The following is a 23567-nucleotide window of genomic DNA, read 5'->3' on the forward strand; positions in this document are numbered from 1 at the left end:
AGGAAATGCCTCCTAAATGAAAAACTACCGAAGGGGATGAAAGGACCCCTCCCACTGATAAGACTGTAAAAGTTGTAGATGAATTTAGTAAGCTATTGAAAGAACAAGAAAAGGTACATAGTGATCAGATTCAACAGCTACTGAGCATCTACCATCCAATTCAGGGTCGTGGTCAAGAAAGAGGATAGGGTAGAGTGGAAAACACTGAAGGTGGTTCGTATGAAGTATTCAGGCGGATGAACCCTCCTGAATTTATCGGCGGTGCTAATCCAATCGTAGCTCTTGAATGGGTCAAATCATTGGAGGCTATATTTGAATACCTGAAGTTCACTGATCGAGATAGAGTGAGCTGTACTGTGCTAGTGAAAGCTGCTTGCATCTGGTGGGAAGCTACTAAAGTGACTGATAATGTTCGTGAGTTAAAGTGGGAGGAGTTCAAAGAGTTATTCTATGCCAAATACTTTTCAAGAGAATTTAAAGTTAAGAAGGTGAAGGAATTTCTTGAGTTGAAGCAAGATGCTATGTCTGTCGCCGAGTATACTTTGAAATTTGAAGAAGGCTGTGTTTTTGTCCCATTTATTGCTGAAAATGATAAAGACAAAGGAGAACATTTCCTTCGTGGATTGAAACCGGAAATTAAAAGGGATGTTCACATGGCAAAAGCGATCACCTATCAAGACATCGTTGAGCGAGCATTACTTGCCGAGCATGACGAACAAGAGATTGAGAAGGAGCAGGAAATGAAAAGGCAAGCTTTTCAAGCTAGATGGCAAGGGACAAGTACTAATGTTCGAGGTGGCTATAAGGGAAAAGGCAAGATGGAGCAACACAATAAACCTTCCTTACCTTCTTTAGATACGGAGCGACCGTTATGTCCTAAGTGTGGAAAGCCACACAAAGGTGAGTGTTTAGTTGGGAGTGATCGATGTTATAGATGCAAGGAAATGAGGCATACAACACAAAAGTGTTCTCTTTCCTCTGACAAAGAAAAGATTCAAGGCAGTATTTTCACGATAACAAAAGAGGTTGCTAATTGATGAAACTTAAAATTAATAATTTATTATATGTTACAACCTGTATTTTAAAATTTAAGTTTCATTAAAATTATAAAATTATGTTATTTTAGTATTGTTTGTTTATATTTAATTGTCTTACTAAATATGTTTTATTTTCAGGTTTTCTACGTGTTGGTAAAATAATGATAACTCAAGCTAGAAAATTCAAATAAAGGTGACTCAAACATGTTTGGAATCCTTGAGAAATTATCTACAACTTTACAGAAGACATGATTGCCTAAAAAGTTCATTAAGATGATCAAATTGTGCAAATATCAAAAGGAGGACAAATTTACTTTTACTATGACCAGCATATAGTAAAAAAATCATAACTATTTCAATATTTAACCAAATGAGGTGAACCAAGTAGCCAAATTCATCTATAGACAATTCCCCACATGTTTGCCGTTTTGAGCAGAGTCAAATTCGGTGATTAAAGTCGTGGAACAAAGCATTGAAAGAAGGGACATGGAATTGAACTTGGAGGAGACAAAGAATACTATTGCAACTACATGGCATTAATAAAAATTTTGACCATTTCTCTCATTTGGCCTATAAATAGAGGCCTTGTGCTAGCTTGAGAATCATTCTATCTCATTGTAAAATATAGTGTGAGTGTGTATCAAAGTTCTAAGTTCCAATATATTTTCTTTCATGTTCTCAACTATGAGTGATATTTTAGTGTTGATCAAAAGTAAGCTTATGGCAAGCTAAATCTATTATGACAAGGTGAAAAGGATGCATTCTTGGTGAAGTAAGATTGTTTATATTTTGTATATTCTTTCTTTATTTTTTTTTAATTTAGCTAACTTATTTTTATTGTAGGTATAAAAATGAATTATTTGTTGTTATCAATTTAGATCAAATGCTTGATACCATTAAAGTGGTTATCTTGATTTGTTGTTTAATTTTGATACAATAAATATTTCATCACTTATTATTATATATATATAGATATATATATATATATAAATATATTTATATAATAATATCATAATATTTCATTTAGACGATAGCGTGGCTCTGCCGGTTGTTCTAAATGAAATATTATGATTTAATACTAACATCTAACAATCTAACATTTACTTTATCGCAACTAACTTTTATTTTTCGCATCTAACTTTTACTTTCTCGCAACTAACTTTTACTTTTCCGCAACTAACATTTACTTTATCGCAACTAACTTTTACTTTACCGCAACTAACTTATTAAATCAATATATTTTTTTTAGGCAATAGCGTGGCTCTGCCGGTTGTTCTAAATGAAATATAATGATTTAATTTAACATTTACTTTATGCAATTATTTATTTATATAGTTATAATTATAATCATATGTACCATATGTAAAATATCGGTTAATTCGGTATTTTCTATAGTGGGAACTATATTATATTATGTGTGTGTTTAATTTTCTTGGAACAATTATTTATGGTGGTTTCTTTTGTTTTACTTTTAGTTAAACAATATTACATAAACCAAGAATAAATCATCAAGCCTTGACAAAATTTATAATTTGTAAACTTCATTCTTGCATTTGGTAATCTATAAATTAATAAATTTAAACTCAAAATAACCTCTCTGAGGATCGATCTCGTACTTACGAAATATATTACTTGCAGACAACCTACACTTGGGTGAATTATTATTTAAGTAGTAGCAAGTTTTTGGCGCCGTTGCCGGGAAGGTATAAATTAAGTTTATATTTGTTAATTATGTTTTATTTATAAGTATTGTGTTGTTTTTTTTTTTTTTGTATGAGTATTTGGAGTCGAAAAAAAGTGGTAGACTTATTCTAGTATCTGAAAATAACTTAAACATGGATAATAATTCAAATAATCAAGATAATGATAATAATAATAATAATAATAATAATAATAATAATAATAATAATCAAGAACATGATCAATTAAGAACACTTAGGCACCATATGAACCCTATTAGAACTAGTGCCACATCTTGTTTAGTTTTTCCTCCAGATCCATCTAATTTCAACTTCAAACCTCAAATTATTCAACTTTTACCAAATTTTTATGGCTTAGATTCTGAAAATCCATATTTGCATCTAAGAGAATTTGAAGAAGTTTGTAACACTTATAATGATCAAAATTATAGCATGGATATAGTTCGATTAAAGCTTTTCCCTTTTTCTTTAAAAGATAAAGCTAAAACATGGCTACAAAATTTAAGATCAAGTTCAATAAGATCATGGGAAGAAATGCAACAACAATTTCTCAAAAAGTTTTTCCCTTCTCATAGAACAAACTCTTTTAAAAGACAAATTACAATTTTTCTCAAAAACAAGGAGAAACATTTTATCAATGTTGGGATAGATATAAAGAATTACTTAATACATGCCCACATCATGGTTTTGAAACATGGAGAATAATTTCTCACTTTTATGAAGGTCTAATACCTAAAGATAGGCAAATGATAGAATTCATGTGTAATGGAACTTTTGAAGATAAAAACCCAAATGAAGCTATGAAATATTTGGATTCATTAGCAGAAAATGCTCAAAATTGAGATAATATAGGCACAATAGAACCACCAACAACTAAAAACAATAATTCAACAAATGGGGGTGGTATCTATAATCTTTAAGATTCTATAATCTTAAAGATGATATAGATATTCAAGCTAAACTTGCATCTTTAGCAAGAAAAATTGAGTCATTAGAAATGAAAAAGAGTGGTCAATTAAAAAATATTAAAGAAATTGTTTGTCATATATGTGATACACATGATCATGCTACAAAAGATTGTCCAACATTACCTTCATTTAAAGAATGTCTCCATGAACAAGCAAATTATGTTAACAATTATAAAAAACCAATACTAGATCTTTTTTCACCATCATATAATCCTGGATGGAAAAATCATCCTAATTTTAGTTGGAGGAATGATAATAATGCACAACCGTCACAACAATATTTTCAAAATAACCAAAATCATCAAGGTTATATTCCTTATGTTATACCTCCAAGAAAAAACTTTGAAGATGTAATTCATGCATTTATCCAAAAGCAAGAGTCTATCAATATTCAAAACAGTCAATCTATGAGTGATTTGAAAGAAACTCTTGCAAAATTTGCATCTGCACTTAATATTCATGAAAAAGGAAAATTTCCATATCAACCTCAACCTAATCCTAAAAATCAAAATCAAGAATTAAAAAATGAAAAAATTGATCAAATAAAATCTGTTATTACCCTTAGAAGTGGTAAAATAGTTAATGATCCATATAGTAATGAAAACAAGGATCATTTAAAATCAAAGAGTAAGGATGATAATCCTGATACTTTTGAGAATGATGATACCTTAAATTTTAAGAATAATATGGTGAATGATAAATCATCTGAAATAGTAAATAAGTCAAATAAACCTCCACCATTTCCTCATGCATTAACAAATAATAAAAAACAAAAAAGTGATTCTGATATCTATGAAGTTTTTAAACAAGTGATGATAAATATTTCATTATTAGATGCTATTAAACAAGTACCTTCTTATGCAAAAATTTTAAAAGACTTATGTACTGTAAAGAGAAAATTGCATGTGAAGAAAAAAGCATTCTTGGCTGAACAAGTAAGTTCTATTCTTCAAAATAATTCTAGTTTAAAATATAAAGATCCTGGTTGTCCATCAATTTCATGTATTATTGGAGAAAATAAAATTAAAAAAGCTTTGTTGGATTTGGGAGCAAGTGTGAATTTACTTCCTTATTCAGTTTATGATAAACTTAATTTAGGAGAATTAAAACCCACTTCTGTTACTCTCTTACTGGCGGATAGGTCAATCAAAATACCTAGAGGTATTGTAGAAGATGTGTTGGTTCAAGTTGATAAATTCATATATCCTGTAGATTTTATTGTTTTGGATACACAACCAATAGAAGTACATAATGAAATTCCAGTAATATTGGGACGACCATTTCTAGCAACTTCAAATGCTTTAATTAATTGTCGAAATGGAATAATGAAATTGTCTTTTAAAAATATGACTCTAGAACTTAACGTGTTCAATTTATATAAACAACCAAGTATTAATGAAAATGAATATGATAATGAAATTGAAACAATTGTGGAAGAAAATATACAAGAAGAAAACTTAAATCAACAATCTGAAGTTTTTTCAATAGAAAGTTTTGAGTCTAAAAATAATTTTATAAAAGATGATAATACAAAACTTGAATTAAAAGTTTTACCATTAGAATTGAAATATGTATTTCTTGGTGAAAATAAAACATTTCCTATTGTAATTTCTTCCACTCTTTTGCCAAATCAAGAAGAAGATTTGATTAAATTACTCAAAAAAAAAAATGCAATTGGATGGACTTTGAAAGATATAAAATGTATGAATCCTTTAATTTGTACACATAAAATTCACTTGGAAGAAAATGCTAAAACATATCAACAACCACAAAGAAGGTTAAATCCACATATGAAGGAAGTTGTTAAGAATGAAGTATTAAAACTATTAGACGTTGGATTTATCTATCCAATTTCAGGTAGTAAATGAAGTCCAACACAAGTAGTACCTAAAAAGTCAGGCATCACTGTTATAAAAAATGAAAATGGAGAGTTATTACAAGCTAGGATTCCATCTAGTTGGCGTATGTGTATTGATTATAGAAAATTAAATGATGCAACTAGAAAAGATCATTTCTCACTACTATTTTTAGATCAAATTCTAGAAAAAGTAGCAGGAAATTCTTATTACTGTTTTCTTGATGGGTATTCGGGGTATTATTAAATACCTATATCATTAGAAGATCAAGAAAAAACTACTTTTACTTGTCCTTTCGGAACTTTTGCATTTAAAAGAATGCAATTTTGGTTATGTAATGCTCCGGCTACTTTTCAAAGATGCATGTTAAGTATTTTCAGTGATATGATTGAAGAATATGTAGAAGTTTTTATGGATGATATAACTGTTTTTGTAGGGATGTAAACGATCCAAACCAAACCAAACAGTATCAGGCTTGAGCTTGGTTTGTTTAAAACTGTTTGAGGCTCGAGCTCGATTCGAGCTTCTATTATCAGGCTCGAGCTTGCTTTGTATTGAAATTACTGAGCTCATTAAAAGCTCGAGCTCGGCTCGTTAAAAGCTCGTTTAGCATGTTAATCAAGCCAGGCTCGAGCTCGGCTCGTTAAAAGCTCGTTTAGCATGTTAATCAAGCCAGGCTCGAGCTTGATTCATTAATAGCTCATTTAACATGTTTAACAAGCCTGAATTGAGCTCGTCTCGTTTTCGAGCTCGATAAGCATAGAATTGAGCTCGAGTTTGAGTTTGAATCGAGCTTGTTAAAAATTAAATATATCTATAAACTAATTTTAAATCAGACATAAAAATGTAAATCCATTCATAAATAACCAAAACGACACAAATAAGAGCAAAAAAAAAACATAAATAAGTATATTATTGAACATTCCAAAATCATGTTTGCGAGCCACCTAAACGAGCCGAGCTTGAGCTCGAGTACGAGCCACGAGCCGAGCTCGAGCTCGAGCTCGCGAGCCTATTATCAAACATGTTTGCGAGCTCACGAGCCGAATATCCTTAGGCTTGAGCTTGGTTTGATTAAATTTTCGAGCTCAAAATCGAGCTTGGGCTTGGTTTGATATGATTAACAAACAAACTCAAACGAGCTTTTTATCGAGCCGAGCTTCGAATAGCTCGCAAACCGTTTGGTTCATTTACATCCCTATGTTTTTGGAAACTCATTTGAAAATTGTCTTAAAAATCTAGAAGAAGTATTAAAAAGATGTGAAGAAAAAAATCTTGTTTTAAATTGGGAAAAATGTCATTATATGGTTAAATCTGGGATTGTTTTAGGACATGTGATATCTGAAAAAGGAATTGGAGTTGATAAAGCCAAAGTTGATGTTATTGCTAATTTAACATCACCAAAAACGGTCAAAGAAGTTCGATCATTCTTGGGTCATGCAGGATTTTATATAAGGTTTATAAAAAATTTCAGCATAATATCTAAACCAATTTAAAATCTTTTAACAAAAGATACACAATTTGAATGGACTCAGAAATGTGAAAATGCTTTTAAAAAAATTATTAATCTTTTAGTTACATCACCTATTTTACAACCTCCAGATTGGTCTTTACCATTTGAATTAATGTGTGATGCAAGTGATTATGCTATAGGAGCTGTGTTAGGACAAAGAAAAGAAGGAAAACCTTATGCAATCTATTATTCTAGTAGAACCTTAAATAGTGCCCAAATAAATTATTCAACTACTGAAAAAGAATTACTTTCAGTAATATTTGCATTAGATAAGTTTCGATCTTATTTAATTGGTTCTACTACTATTGTTTACACCGATCATTCTGTCATAAAATATTTATCAAATAAACAAGATGCTAAGCCAAGATTAATACGGTGGATTTTATTGTTACAAGAATTTGATATTATAATTAAAGATAAAAAAGGAAAAGAAAATGTTGTAGCCGATCATTTATCTAGAATAATGACTGAATCATCTCATAATGAAATACCAATAAATGAAAATTTTCCAGATGATCAGTTGTTTTATGCTACTATTATGCCTTGGTTTGCTAACATTGTAAATTTTCTTGTGACAAATAAAATGCCTTCTCATTGGAATTCATAGGATAAGAATAAATTCTTGATAGAAGTTAAAAAATTTTATTGGGATGATCCTTACTTATTTAAGTATTGTCCTGACCAAATTTTTCGACGATGCATACCCGACAATGAAGTAAGTAATGTTATTAAATTTTGTCATTCTGAAGCATGAGGAGGTCATTTTTCATCCAATAAAACAGCTACAAAAATCTTACAATGTGGATTTTATTGGCCGTCTTTATTCAAAGTTACACATTTATTTTGCAAATCTTGTGAAAACTGTCAGAAGATGGGATCAATTTCAAAACAAAACATGATGTCTTTAAATCCAATCATAATTATTGAAATATTTGATAGTTGGGGGATAGATTTTATGGGTCCATTTTCATTATCTTTTGGATATACTTACATTTTAGTCGATGTTGATTATGTTTCAAAATGGATTGAAGCAATTGCATGTAGAACTAATTATCATAAAGTTGTTATAAATTTTTAAAAGAAAATATTTTTAGCCGATTTCGAATACCTAGAGCAATAATTAGTGATGGGGGAAGTCATTTTATAAATAAATCATTTTCTTCTTTGTTAAGAAAATATGGCATTACACATAAAGTTTCTACCCCATATCATCCTCAAAGTAATGGTCAAGTTGAACTTGCAAATAGAGAAACAAAACAAATTTTAGAAAAAACAGTTAATCCAAATCGAAAAGATTGGTCTTTAAGATTAACTGATGCATTATGGGCATATAGAACTGCATTTAAAACATCATTAGGATGTCACCATATAGGTTAGTTTTTGGTAAGCATTGTCATTTACCGGTTGAACTTGAACATAAAGCTTATTGGGCAATTAAAGTATTTAATATTAATTTAGATGATGCATCTAAATTAAAAAAATTGCAAATAAATGAACTTGAAGAATTAAGAAATGATGCATATGAAAATTCAAAGATTTATAAAGATAAAACTAAAGCCTTTCATGATAAAAATATTATGAGAAAGTCATTTGAAATTGGACAAAAATTTTTGCTTTATAATTCTCGTTTGCATTTATTTTCAGGTAAACTAAGATCGAGGTGGTCAGGACCATTTATGGTCAAATTTGTTTATCCTCATGGTGCTGTTGATATTGAAAATCTTAAAAATAATGACGTGTTTAAAGTTAATGGGCAAATACTTAAGCCTTTTATAGAAAATGAAATTCTTAATAATGAGTTTATGCCTTTATATGATCCACAATAGTTGTTTGATATTTTCATTTTGTTTTGCAGATTCTAGTTCATTTCCAGGTTAAGTGGCGGATAACGGTACTCTGGGACTGTTTAAGTCGGTTTCTTCAGTTTTTCCAAAATAATTGAAATATATATAATAATAATAATATGGATGCGTGTATTATGAATCTTCGTAAATATTTTGCTTCTTTACCTGATAATGCGTTGAAAAAAAATTTATAAAGCTAGATGTGAGCGGCTAAGGTTGATGATGTCATATGGCATACCGAATGATGTCCGTTTGATAATTGAAGCAAAAGTCCGATTGGTTGGGGAAGCAAGTGAATTAATAATAAGACATATGCCAGGATTTGGTTAAAGCACATATGCCAAAAAAGCGAAGAGCTAAACATATAGGTGGATGTCATAAATGTGCAAGGTGGACTTGTAAGGGAAAATGCAAAAATGTTGGAATGACATCAATGAATAGAGAAGATAAAATTTTATTCATTAAGCCTTTGGATAATTTTCTAGAGGTTCTTGATATGCATTCTAGTGGGTACGTGCAAAATGAACTTCTTAAACTATGGTGGCAATTTCAACAGGAGGAATATCAATATGGACGGTGGAATCAGCCTTACAAATATCCTACTGTAGTAACGCATATCTATTTAGATAAGTAAATATATATACACAATTTCGTCTTGGGAATCTGACGTTAAAAGACCATGTTTGCCAATTTATAAGAAAATTGGATGGGAAGCATATCCTCGACTCATAGAAGGCGCTGAAGCCGTTACTGAACGTAAAATCAGAGGAAGATGTGAGCCACAATCACAACTAAGCTGTTTATATTTGTTTTAATTTTGTCATTTTTATTTTCTTTTAATAATAATAATTTTTTGTTCAAATATTGACTTTTGGCATGTTATGCTTATAAATTCATATGCTGTGATCTAACAATTACAAAAAACATATTTCTCAACATGTCAACGTCCACGGTAAGTAAAATAAAAAATATTTGTGTATTTTGTGGATCTAGTGCAGGAAAAGATTCAATTTATGAAGAAGTAGCAGAAAATCTTGGAATAACACTTGCTAAAAAAAAGATTCATTTGGTATATGGTGGTGGTGAAGTTGGCCTCATGGGAAAAGTTGCAAAAGCTGCGCATGCAGGTGGAAGTGAAGTTTTAGGCATTATTCCGATTACCTTAGCCAATCTTACAGGACCAACAATAGGAGAAGAAATGAAAGTGGACAACATGTATGAACAAATTACTCAAATGATTGAACATTCAGATGCTTTCATTGCTTTGCCAGGAGGTTTCGGTACTTTGGAAGAAATATTTCATACTGTTTTTTGGGCACAATTAAATATCCACAATAAGCCAATTGGTTTGTTAAATGTTAACAATTATTATAATAAACTGTTATCGTTTCTTGATGATGTTGTTGAACAGGGATTTATTTCATTAGATTCGCGAAGGATGTTAGTTTCTGCTACAAGTGAATGTGAACTTATTGATTTACTGCAAGGATTCAGTCATGAACCAGATCCATCCTTATCTCAACTTAATTGGCCAACATCCAAAAGTAAGAAAAAAAAATTCATGTGATGCTAAACTTGTGATTCAACGGTATGTTTTAATGTTTTTCTTTAAGGTATGAATAATTTCTTCTTCTTCTCCTCTTAGTTTTTTTTATATAAAAATTAAAATATATACTTATATATAGTAATAATAATAATAATTTTTAGTTCAATGTCGAATAAGGTGTCAGTAAAATGCACCTGAGACGCATTAGTTAATAATTATTGGAAAATCACAATACACTAGATTTTAATATTCATTATATTCAAAATACAGACTAAAAGAAAAATTAGTTTTTCATATGTACCAATTTATATATATTTTTTGATCAATTAATATAAAATATATAATAGATGTGTTCATATATATATATATGCCTTTGATATCCTGCACAACTACCGTGCGCACCTTTGTGAGCACCGATGAGGTGTCATTCACCCATTGGATGTGATGAAATATAGAAAAATTGCGCATCCAATGGGCGAGTGACACCTCATCGGTGCTCACAAAGGTATGCACGGTAGGTGTGCAGGATATCAAAACTGTATATATATATATATATATATATATATATAATTGTATGTGTTTTCAAATAAAATAATTTCTAAAATTTTTATGAGAATATAGTTAAAAGATATGGTTTGTATGGTTGTTAACATGTATAATTGAAAGAATTCTTTTGTAAAAGTATAATATATACTCACACATCTTTTGTGAGTGAGTGGTGAGAAATGAGAAAACAATTAATAAACTTTTATTGATTATTAAAAAATGGTTAATTACAAGAATATAACTCCCCTAAAAAAAATATTTATTGAAAAAAGAAAAAAAAGAAGTAAATATATAACGGATTGCAAAATACTTTATTCATTGTAATTTTTTTTAGATTTGATTGATGTACTATCAATGTGTTCTAAAAACATCAATATTGTGTTAAAAAAAAAAACAAAAAAACAAAAAACAAACAAACAAACAAAAAGATTTGTTTGTGTTAGATAAGTTTCAAAGATAGTCGGATGTATCCGTTATATAAATGTTTATATATATATATATATATATATATATATTTATTTATGGTAGAATGTTTGGATAAAAAATTTTATGTTATTGTAAAATTTTGCAGTCACGTTATTTAAAAAAAACAATAAAAAAAAGAAAAAAAAGGGATTTTATTCTTTGTAAATTTTCCTATTTTGTTTTCAATATTAGTTTAATTAATTGTCTGCTTTAATACCTAGCTTTTTTCAATGAAAGTTAATATTCATTCCAACTCCATGAGTGAAAACTAGCTATTCCTTAAACATTTTGACCTGAAAGAATATATAGAGTTGAGGCTTTTACAATAATATTCTTGATATTATACATGTTATGGTGGGTGGTGTGAATTATCTTTTTGACTATATTATTATAAAAAATTTAGAAATTTAAAAATATATATATATATATATATATATATTGTTACTTTATATATTATGTGAAAATAAGAATAATAATAAAAACACATCTAATTATATATTATTATATTAAACAAAAATATATATATATAAATCGGTTTATGATTTTGTTTTTAATGAATATGTTTGTATTTGAATATACAAAAGGAATAAAAAATCTAGGATGTGATTTTCCGATAAATTTTATTACTACGGGACTAGTAACAAGATAGTGCGGGGGTGTGATAAAACTTAAAATTAATAATTTATTATATGTTAAAACCTGTATTTTAAAATTTAAGTTTCATTAAAATTATAAAATTATGTTATTTTAGTATTGTTTGTTTATATTTAATTGTCTTACTAAATATGTTTTATTTTCAGGTTTTCTACGTATTGGTAAAATAATGATAACTCAAGCTAGAAAATTCAAATGGAGGTGACTCAAATATGTTTGGAATCCTTGAGAAATTATCTACAACTTTGCAGAATACATGATTGCCTAAAAAGTTCATTAAGATGATCAAATTGTGCAAATATCAAAAGGAGGACAAATTTACTTTTACTATGACCAGCATATAGTAAAAAAATTATAACTAGTTCAATATTTAACCAAATGAGGTGAACCAAGTGGCCAAATTCATCTACAGACAATTCCCCACATGTTTGCCGTTTTGAGCAGAGTCAAATTCGGTGATTAAAGTCGTGGAACAAAGCATTGAAAGAAGGGACATGGAATTGAACTTGGAGGAGACAAAGAATACTATTGCAACTACATGGCATTAATAAAAATTTTGACCCTTTCTCTCATTTGGCCTATAAATAGAGGCCTTGTGCTAGCTTGAGAATCATTCTATCTCATTGTAAAATATAGTGTGAGTGTGTATCAAAGTTCTAAGTTCCAATATATTTTCTTTCATGTTCTCAACTATGAGTGATATTTTAGTGTTGATCAAAAATAAGCTTATGGCAAGCTAAATCTATTATGTCAAGGTGAAGAGGATGCATTCTTGGTGAAGTAAGATTGTTTATATTTTGTATATTCTTTCTTTATTTCTTTTCATTTAGCTAACTTATTTCTATTGTAGGTATAAAAATGAATTATTTGTTGTTATCAATTTATATCAAATGCTTGATACCATTAAAGTGGTTATCTTGATTTGTTGTTTAATTTTGATACAATAAATATTTCATCACTTATTATATATATATATATAGATATATATCTATATATATATATATAATAATATCATAATACTTCATTTAAATGATAGCGTGGCTCTGCCGGTTGTTCTAAATGAAATATTATGATTTAATAATAACATCTAACAATCTAACATTTACTTTATCACAACTAACTTTTATTTTTCGCATCTAACTTTTACTTTCTCGCAACTAACTTTTACTTTTCCGCAACTAACATTTACTTTACCGCATCTAACTTTTACTTTACCGCAACTAACTTATTAAATCAATATATTTCTTTTAGGCAATAGCGTGGTTCTGCCGGTTGTTCTAAATGAAATATAATGATTTAATTTAACATTTACTTTATGCAATTATTTATTTATATAGTTATAAATATAATCATAGGTACCATATATAAAATATCGGTTAATTCGGTATTTTCTATAGTGGGAACTATATTATATTATGTGTGTGTTTAATTTTCTTGGAACAATTATTTATGGTGGTTTCTTTTGTTTTACTTTTAGTTAAACAATATTACATAAACCAAGAATAAATCCTCAAGCCTTGACAAAATTTATAATTGGAAACTTCATTCTTGCATTTGATAATCTATAAATTAATAAATTTAAACTCAAAATAACCTCTCTGAGGATCGATCTCGTACTTACGAAATATATTACTTGCAGACAATCTACATTTGGGTGAATTATTATTTAAGTAGTAGCACTAATCCTGATTCTTCAGTCATATCAAGTAATATTCTAATATCTGGCAAGGAAGCTGTTAAAGATAAAAAATTGTATATTAATTAAATGTTTTATAATATAAATATATAGTTTTTGTTTTATTAAATTTTTAAATAATAAATGTTTTATAATAAATTGTATAAAATATACGTTGTTGTGTAATTATAAGTTTTTACTATTTTTTACAAGTTCGATAAAACAAAAATAAACTTGGCGTTGCAAATGAGATTAAGTTGATTCTTTGACCTGTAGAAAGTTGATGTCAATATCTACAATATTGGTGCAAGCATGAGATAAAAATCTTCTCACAAATGAGATCAAATTAAGCAACAATTAAAGTTACCAAAGAAGTGGCAGTTTTACCATGCTCTAGTATTTTGACCATATCTCTCAAATTACTTGGTCAAATGGTTAAAAAAAATACCACAATTCAAACAACTCAGATATCTACATGTTTGTTTTTATTTGGAGAAGAAAATTCAGATGAGAAGATTTTTAAAAGTGATGTGTGTTAAAATATTAATTTCTTGGAACACCAATGAAGAATTATGTGTAAAAAATAATATTTTATTTGTGATTGTCTCCCCAAATTTGGCTATAAATAGGGGTGCATTGTAATGTATTGATATATCCCTCATTTTATGAACAAACCTTTGATTTCATAATATTTCTCTCTTTGTTTTCCCTTTATTTCTTCATTTAAATATAATTAGTATGTTAAATTCATATTCAAAGTTTTACACTTTGAATAATGAGTTGCTAACTTCCCAAAGTTGAGATAAAAAGGTGAAACTCTTGGCATGATAATAAGGTTATTAAAAGGTAAGAATTTATGTTTTATATTATTTAATCATTATTTATTGTTTATGTTATATTTATTTCTTTAAGTATTATTATACCCTACTTATAAGCGAGAGTTTTGATTTATTGTTGCTATATGTTACACTAAATTCTTGGAACCATTTAAATGTTAGTTTGGTATTACCAACCATTTAAAGTGGATGCCTTGATTTATTATATGATTATATCATAATATTAATTTCTTGGTACCATTTAAATGTTTGTTTGGTTTTACCAACCATTTAAAGTGGATGTCTTGATTTATTATTAATTAATGTCATAATATTAATTTCTTGGTACCATTTAAATGTTTGTTTGGTTTTACCAACCATTTAAAGTTTGAACCTTGATTTAGTGTTTATAAATATATATATAGCACAATAAATACTTGACAACATTTACAAGTTTTGGTATATATTATATACTTATAAGATAATAATATATAACATAATAAAAATATGATTATTTAATATATATTGGAACCATTTTATTAGTAGATTTCAATAATGTTCATTAATGTTAACTTTATTAAAATACCAAGAGTGGATCCTTTAATCTCAACTACTTAAATTAAAATTTGAACAATTAAAAATTACCGATTAAAGATTCAAACCATTAAAAGAAAAAAAAAACAAAAACAAAAACAAAAAGACATTGTAGTGGACTTGTAATTACATTAGCTTCCCTGTAGATACGATATTCGGACTCACCGAATTATACTACTTGTTGACAACCTGCTCTTGGGAGTGCAACAATCAAAGTCGCAACAGAAGCACTTACGTTGATTGATACTGGAGCAACTCCTTCTTTTATGTTTGAAGTACTTATGCACTCTTTATCTCGCGAGCCTACTGTCATGCCTTTACATTTCAATATTATGTTGCCCTTTGGTGATGAAATTTGTCCTACTAGTATCCTTAAGGCATGTTCAGTACAGATAGGTTCGAGATTGTTGTATGCTGACTTTATTGTGATTCCGATGGTTGCTTTTGATATTATATTGGCGATGGATTGGTTATCTACTTATCCTGCAGTAATTGATTGCATGGAAAAGACCGTGAAGTTTTTAATTGATGACCATGAGAATAATGAAATTGTTGGTCTAGGATCATCGATAAGTACTCCCATTATTTCTTGCTTGCAAGCTATTAAGTTGTTGAATGAGGGATGTACTAGTTTTCTGGCCTTAGTATCGGATGTGAATAGGGACAGTAATGTGCAATTACAGAATATTGAAGTGGTTCAGGAATATCCTGATATATTTGCTGATGATGTGCCTAGCTTACCTCCTGATCGAGAGGTAGAGTTTGTTATTGAATTGAGTCCAGGTACAGCTCAAATTTCTAAAGCTCCGTATAGAATGGATCCAACTCAGATGAAGGAATTGAAGAATCAATTGCAGGAGTTATTAGATAAAGGTTTTATCTGTCCTAGTTCCTTGCCATGGAGAGCTCCAATTTAGTTCGTGAAATAGAATGATGGGTCGTTGAGATTATGCATTGATTATCGAGAACTCAATAAGGTAACTATTAAAAATAAATATCCTTTACCTCTTATCGACGATCTTTTTGATCAATTGCAGGGGTCCACTGTATTTTCGAAAATCGATCTTCGATCCGGATATCATCAATTGAAGCTAAAAACTGAGGACATACCCAAGACTGCTTTTAGAACGAGGTATGGCCATTATGAATTTTTGGTGATGTCGTTTGGATTAACCAATGCTCCTTCAGTGTTTATGGATTTGATGAATCGTGTCTTTAAGCCGTATTTGGATACTTTTGTGATTGTATTTATCGATAACATTTTGATTTATTCTAAGACGCGAGAACTTCACAGTGAGCATTTGAAGATCGTGTTATAGACATTGAGGGAGAAGCAATTATATGCGAAATTAAAAAAATGTGAGTTCTGGTTAGAGCAAGTGGCATTTTTGGGCCATATCGTGTCAAAAGAAGGAATAGCATCCATCCAAAATTGAATTTATTAAACAAAGGTCCATTCCAAAGACAGTTTCAGAGGTACGGATTTTTCTTGGTTTGGCAGGGTATTACAGACGATTCATAGCAGATTTCTCGAAAATAGCATTGCCATTGACGAGCTTTGTAATGCCCGAATTTTTTTTTTTAAAAAATTACTATTCACGGGTACTGTTCACGGTACTGTTCATGGGTACAGTTCAAGCGCTGCGGCGCTAGAATAGTAGTGCATAGGCGCTAGTTTTGCGCAAATTTGGCGCTGAGGCGCTGAAAAGTAGCGCTGCGGCACTACAGACAAAAAAAATGAATATTTATGTCAACTTTCACCTCCTCCAATCATTTCTCCTCCTTTTCCTCCACCGAAACCTTCATCTCCTCTCCATTTCTACATTTGTTCTTCAATCTAAGGGAGATTTGCTCAAGGAAATTTTGATATAAGGATAGATTTGTGATCATCTCTTCAAGATCTTCAAGATGATGTAAGTATTTCCCATTTTTATTCAAGTTTGGAAATGAGTTGAAGTTTAGAATTGATATTTGAGTTGATATTTGAGATATTAAGATGTTGAAGATGTTGTATTTGAGTTGGTCTGAATTTAAAATTGATATGAGCAAGGTTTCTTGTTTATGTGCAAAGAACGGTTTTTATACCTTCAGTATTTTGAGTATATGGGACAGTTGTGTTTTGATTTTGGAGTTATGGTCTTTATCAAACTTGTAGACAATCGAGTTAGTTTCGATTTGGTTCAAGAATCACTCAGTTCCATGAAGAATTGAAAGAGATATGCTATATTTACTAAACCTGGTCTAGAATCCCGAGTTTGTGTCAATGGCTTCTGTTTATTCGAATTCTGGTATTAATCGGTTGGGATTCTGAATTTGGTGTTCAAATAAAAGTTATAGAACATTGTCTTGTCTTCGAAATGATATAAATTGGGCTTGATTCCATTGAGTATTGAGAGAGTTATGCTCCAAACACTAAACGGTGCCAGATTTGTACTGATGCAGAATTTCGAAAATTATGTGGTATGTTTCAGATTATGAATGACTGAGTAAATGACTTTATTTGACAAAATATTAAGAAGAATTGTTGGGATTTGAGTTTTCTTGCATATCCAATTTGCGGATCTTGATTTGAAGCCGTATTGAATTAATTATGAATTTTGTACAGAAACTGCTCTGTTTTGATAAATGATCCGAGTTCTTGAGTTATAGTAGACTTCAGAGGTTTAAGACTTCTCATCTACACATTTCGATCTTCTTTTGGTAATATTTGAAAGGTATTTTACGGTCAGTAACATACGAGGTAAAAATATCATTTTTATTTTAAATTGAAAACTATATGGCTCGATGAACTATTGGTGATTTGATGATGATTGTTGTATTGAGATGAGTTGATTATGATATCGAAATGATTATATTGATTTGCATCATTACATTGCATATTGAGCCACTTTTTGATTCAGATTTGATATGGCGGAGATCGCCTTGACTTATTGATTTGTTGGACGTATGGGGCTATATTTGAGTTGGCATAGTGTATGCGGAGGTCGCTGCTATGGCCTGAACACTCTCTATAGGCGCACCATAGTCCTGGGATTGTAGAACACAGCACACCACCCCGAGCGGATGAGTTGGTGGATGTTGCTGGGGGATTCTCTTTCCTTGGGTACCCTATGACCAGATGATTTATTTGATCTCGAGATTTATTGATAGCCCACGGCTTCTGATCATGCATTGCATTATATTGCATCTTTATGAATTTTATATGAGATATTTGAAATGTTAATTCTCATATGTTATTGATTGTATCATACTGGGTTTATACTTACCGGCATGTCGGCTACCTATTGTTTTCATGTGCTTGACGGTAGGTGAGGCGAGGCTTGGGATGCCAGAGTCCAGCTCCAGGCGAGGAGATACGAGTTAGAGTGGGATTCTCGGGTCTTAGGAGCTATGTGATGATGTTTTGGATTTATTTGGTTCACTATTTTATTTTGGCATGTTGAAAATTATATTTCAAACATTTGAGACAATTAAATTATTTTGACGATGTTTATGTGGATTTGTGAACTACAAATTATGTATTTTACTAAATCATTTGGTTTGTTACAATTATAATTATTAGCAATAGATATCGGACCCGGGGCCCCACAAGCTTGACACGAAAGGCTAACAAATTTGAATGGACCATAGAATGCCAACAAGCATTCCAAACTTTTGAAAGATAAGTTAGCATCTGCCCCTGTATTAGTACTTCCTTGTGGTACTGAGGATTTTGTTGTTTATACAGATGCTTCAAAGCATGGGTTAGGTGCTGTGTTGATGCAACGTGAGAAAGTGATTGCTTATGCTTCTCGGCAGCTAAAAGAGTACAAGAAGAATTATCTCACACATGATTTGGAGTTGGCGGCTGTGGTATTCGCCTTAAAGATTTGGAGGCACTATTTATACGGTGAGAAATGTGAAATTTTTACAGATCATAAAAGTTTGAGTTATTTATTTTCCCAGAAAGAATTGAATATGAGGCAACGGAGGTGGGTGGAACTGGTAAAAGACTATGAATGCACCATTAGCTTTCATCCTGGAAAAGCTAAAGTCGTTGCGGATGCTTTAAGCCGTTAATCCATTTATTTATTGGATTCAATGATTCAAAAACCGTTGTTACTCGATTTGTAAAGGAACGAAATAACTTTGGTATCTCCAGGTACAGTAAATCGGTTATTTACATTAGTTCTTCACTCTACTTTGATTGATCGAATTTTAAAGGAACAACAACTCGATCTTCAGTTATTAGAGTTGAAGAATAAAAGTGATATGACAGGAGTTTCTGAGTTTGGTTTGAATAGTAATGGGTTATTGACCTTTCGAGGTAGAATTTGTGTTCCTGTAGGGGACGATATTTGTAAAGATGTTCTTATTGAAGCTCATTCAGCGCCTTATTCAGTTCATCCTTGTAGTACCAAAATGTATCAAGATCTTCGACCTCTTTATTGATGGCCAGGTATGAAGAAAGATATTATGTTATGTATTTCTGAATGTCTAACCTGTCAGCAGGTTAAGATAGAGCATCAACGACCTGCTGGGACTTTGCTATCTCTCCCAATACCTCAATGGAAGTGGGAACACATCACCATGGACTTCGAAACGGGACTTCCAAGAACACCAAAGGGTTACAACTCCATATGGGTGATTGTTGACAGGTTAACCAAGTCGACTCATTTTTTTCCGGTCAAGACAACATTTACAGTGAACCAGTATGCTGAAGTCTATGTGACTGAGATTGTCAGACTTCATGGAATCCCTGTGTCAATTGTATCTGATCGTGAACCAAGGTTTACTTCTAAATTCTGGAAGAGTTTGCACAGAGCCTTAGGCACCAAGTTGGCCTTTAGCACAGCATATCATCCTCAATGCGACGGGCAATCCGAAAGGGTAATCCAAATTCTTTAAAATATGTTACGAGCTTGCACAATTGATTTTCCAGGAAGTTGGGATTCTAAGTTGCCTTTAGTGGAATTCATGTATAATACAGCTACCAGTTTTCAATCGGCATGGCACCCTACGAGGCTTTATATGGAAGAAAGTGCCGATTCCCTTTGTATTGGGAAGAAGTAGGTGAAAGGAAGATGTTGGGCCCATAATTGGTTCAACAAATAGCAGATGTTGTGGCAGTGATCCAAGAAAAAATGAGAACCGCTCAGTCTCGACAGAAGAATTATGCCGATGTTCGACGACGACCTTTAGCATTCGAGGTTGGTGATCATGTATTTATTAAGATAGCTCCTCTCAAGGGAGTTATGCGATTTGGCAAGAAAGGTAAATTAAGTCCTCGATACATTGGGCCATTCGAGATTCTTGACAAAATTGGAGACCGAGCTTATCGTCTTGCATTACCACCAGACATGGATCGAGTTCATAACGTCTTTCATGTTCCTATGTTACGTAAATATCTTCCCAATCCATCTCATGTTCTTCGGCACAAATCATTGGACCTTCTACCTAACCTAAGCTACGAAGAAATGCCGATTCAAATTCTTGATCGCAAGGTAAAAATGTTAAGAAATAAAGAAATTGGACTTGTAAAATTTTTATGCAAGAATCATATGATTGAAGAGGCCACGTGGGAACCGGAAGACGAGATGAAGCATCGTTCTCCGATTTTATTCAACGGTAAGCAAATTTTGATGACGAAATTTTTATAAGGAGGGGAGATTGTAATAGCCCAACCTTTTAGCAGAATAATATTTATGGTTTATTATAGTTATGAACATGTTATATGGTTTAATGGGTGATAATATGGGATATGGTTGTTTATTGGCATGGTTTTAGTATGTTTATTGTTGTTGATGGTATATTGTATAGTTGTTACGTTATTGAATATGGAAAGGATGAGTTGTTGATGTGATGTCTTGATGGATGATTAAAGGATGTATATGGATGTTTTGTTCATTGGTATTGCATAGGATTGGAAAGTGATGGATTTAAGTGTGTTGGTGATGCTCATGTGGTGCAGGAGCAACGCCACAGTGCAAGGTAGCAGTGCAGCAGGGCATGCAGGGCCGTAGCCCTGGCGCCGCAGCACCAAAGAAGTGGAACCGCGGCGCTAGACGTGCCAAAAGTGTGGTTTTAGAATGCGATTTTTATGAAGTGAATGGCTTATTTATATCATTCTAGGGGCTTATTCTCTCCCTAATCGATCAAACCCTTCCTTCCTCAAGTTTCTCTTCGCAATTCTCAACTTCAAGTTCAAGAATCATAGTTGATTCCTAATGTCTTCTACCTTAAATTTCAAAGGTAATCACTTTGTATTTCTTGGAAATTAGAAGGGTTTAAAATATTAAAGGGTTAAGTTAGATTATTGATTTTCATAGATATTGGTGATGATTGTTGGTTATTATTATGTATGTAGTAATACATTCAAGGTCACCCTAACAATCAATTGCTTGTTGGGTTGTAAGTAGAAACTTCTCCTTGTGCTCACATGATAAATATATGTATATGAGCCATGTTTATTGATGAGTAGCTCCTTTCATTGGTATATACTTGATATATATATTGTTACATATTCATTGTTCAAGGATCATTATTGAATTCATTGATCAAGGAGCTAATAAACATTTGTGCCTATCAAGTATTTGATTTATTGCCTCAATGAGATTTCCTTTGATTAAAGCTAAGGAATGATAGTCATTCATGCATGTCATTGGCCAATCAGATGATTATGAATTATCTCTCACAGTTTTGATATTTATATCAAAGATATACTACCACAGGTCAGAGGTCACAGGTCACAGAACTGTCATTTCCTTTCTTTAATCCATGCTAAGAAATACTATCTTTATTGTTTTTGATATTATTGTCCATTTGAAGATAGTATTATTCAATTAATTGCCATTGCTATAGCCATGTTTCAAGCCAAGCCTATGTATATGTATATTTTATTGATTGCTTTCTACTTGCTGAGTTATATCTCATTCCAGTTAATGTCATGTGATGCACGTGACAAGAAAGACTGAAATGGATTGTCCGAGGCTGAAGAAGTCATATGACTAAAGAAAAGGGAATCTTTGAATGTTCACTTGTATTTTAGAGTATATTGAACATTGGAAGTGTCAAGAATTTTGTATGTTGCAAATGAAGGTCGGAAAAAATTTAGTGTTGGCTTTTGGATGTGTGTTAAATGATATTTTGTGAATGATTAAGTTAAAAGTTTGAAATTTTTATGTAGATGGTATTTACTTTGTATCAAGTTTCTTCCCTTTTTAATGTGATGCTTCTGCATATGCTATTTCTTTCTTTACATTAAATGCTATGGGAATGGGGTTTGTTTCAATAGATAAGTCTTAAGTTGAAATGGGTTTGTATAAAGAGTTGTATTGTCGCGTATTTTCCGCTCACAACCGCACGGTTGTCAAGTTTTAATATAAGAGAGTAAAATATCGTTCCCACGAGGAGTGTATATATAAAAGTATATCAGTGCATGTAGTTAAAATAGTCACGACTTTATCTAGAAGAATAAATTAAAGGTTTGGTTTACTGAAAACGAATTACTTGTAAATAAATAGTAATCGAATAACCGAATAGAGAAAATATCAATAAAAGAAAATATCTAGAGGAGCGATTTCACTTAGTTTCCACGATAACTATTCCCGGTTGACTTTATATTCATGAATTCCATTTGTTCAATAGCCAAGAACATTTAATTTTTTTATTCCCCTTTCCCAAGAGATGAATAAATTGTATCATTCAAACTTAGACTCAGACATTCCTAAAAAAAATATAAGTTTAAATGATATATGCAAACGATGATCTTACCTAGGCCTCGCTAAAGTTATATGTCTTCCGAACAATATAATCATTTAACGATGTGTCCCTAATGATCCCTAATTCTAGCCCCTCTCCTGAGTTGTAGAATTATTTAGATAACAAACAATTTACGGCTGGTAAATTGAAATTGATAAGAACTAGGAAACACAATTAAACCAAAAGGAATTCAATAATATAAACAAGTAAGTCAAAATTATCGTGTCAACAAAGCTACATCGTCCTCTAGAATTGAAAAGTTAGTGCATAATGAAATCTAAAAAAACAAAGCATGTTTGAAGATTTAGACAATTCAACACAAAAATTAAAAGGGCGAAATATTAGATAAAAAAGTAGAAGTGGCGTCTTTGTCCCCAGATTCGTCGTTGAGATCAATCCTCGCGTTCCAATTTGTCTCCAACGTGTGCTCTCATCTCTCATGTCCTTCCTCTCCCAAAAAAGGGTTGCCCTCTGTGGGGCCCCGGGTCCGATATCTAATACTAATAATTTTAAATGTATCAAACAAAATGATTTAATAAAATATATAATTTCTTGTTCACAAACTGACATAAACATCATCAGAATAATTTAAAGGTCTCAAATGTTTGAAATAT

The 23567-nt window shown here is 31.1% G+C and overlaps 1 protein-coding gene across 1 annotated transcript; it reads left to right on the forward strand.

Annotated features, from left to right (window-relative positions):
* The first annotated feature begins 236 nt into the window (after window positions 1–236).
* On the forward strand, window positions 237–1037 carry LOC142530482 (uncharacterized). Its single transcript, XM_075636316.1, has one exon. The coding sequence runs from the start codon at window positions 237–239 to the stop codon at window positions 1035–1037; it is 801 nt and encodes a 266-aa protein (XP_075492431.1).
* Window positions 1038–23567: the final 22530 nt, after the last annotated feature.

The sequence above is a fragment of the Primulina tabacum genome, chromosome 17, assembly GCF_025594145.1.
Source record: "Primulina tabacum isolate GXHZ01 chromosome 17, ASM2559414v2, whole genome shotgun sequence".
Classification (NCBI taxonomy): Eukaryota; Viridiplantae; Streptophyta; class Magnoliopsida; order Lamiales; family Gesneriaceae; genus Primulina; species Primulina tabacum.

Bases quoted from the DNA above. Each gene is read 5' to 3' on its own strand.
- LOC142530482 (XM_075636316.1), top strand. From the start codon at position 237: ATGAACCCTCCTGAATTTATCGGCGGTGCTAATCCAATCGTAGCTCTT.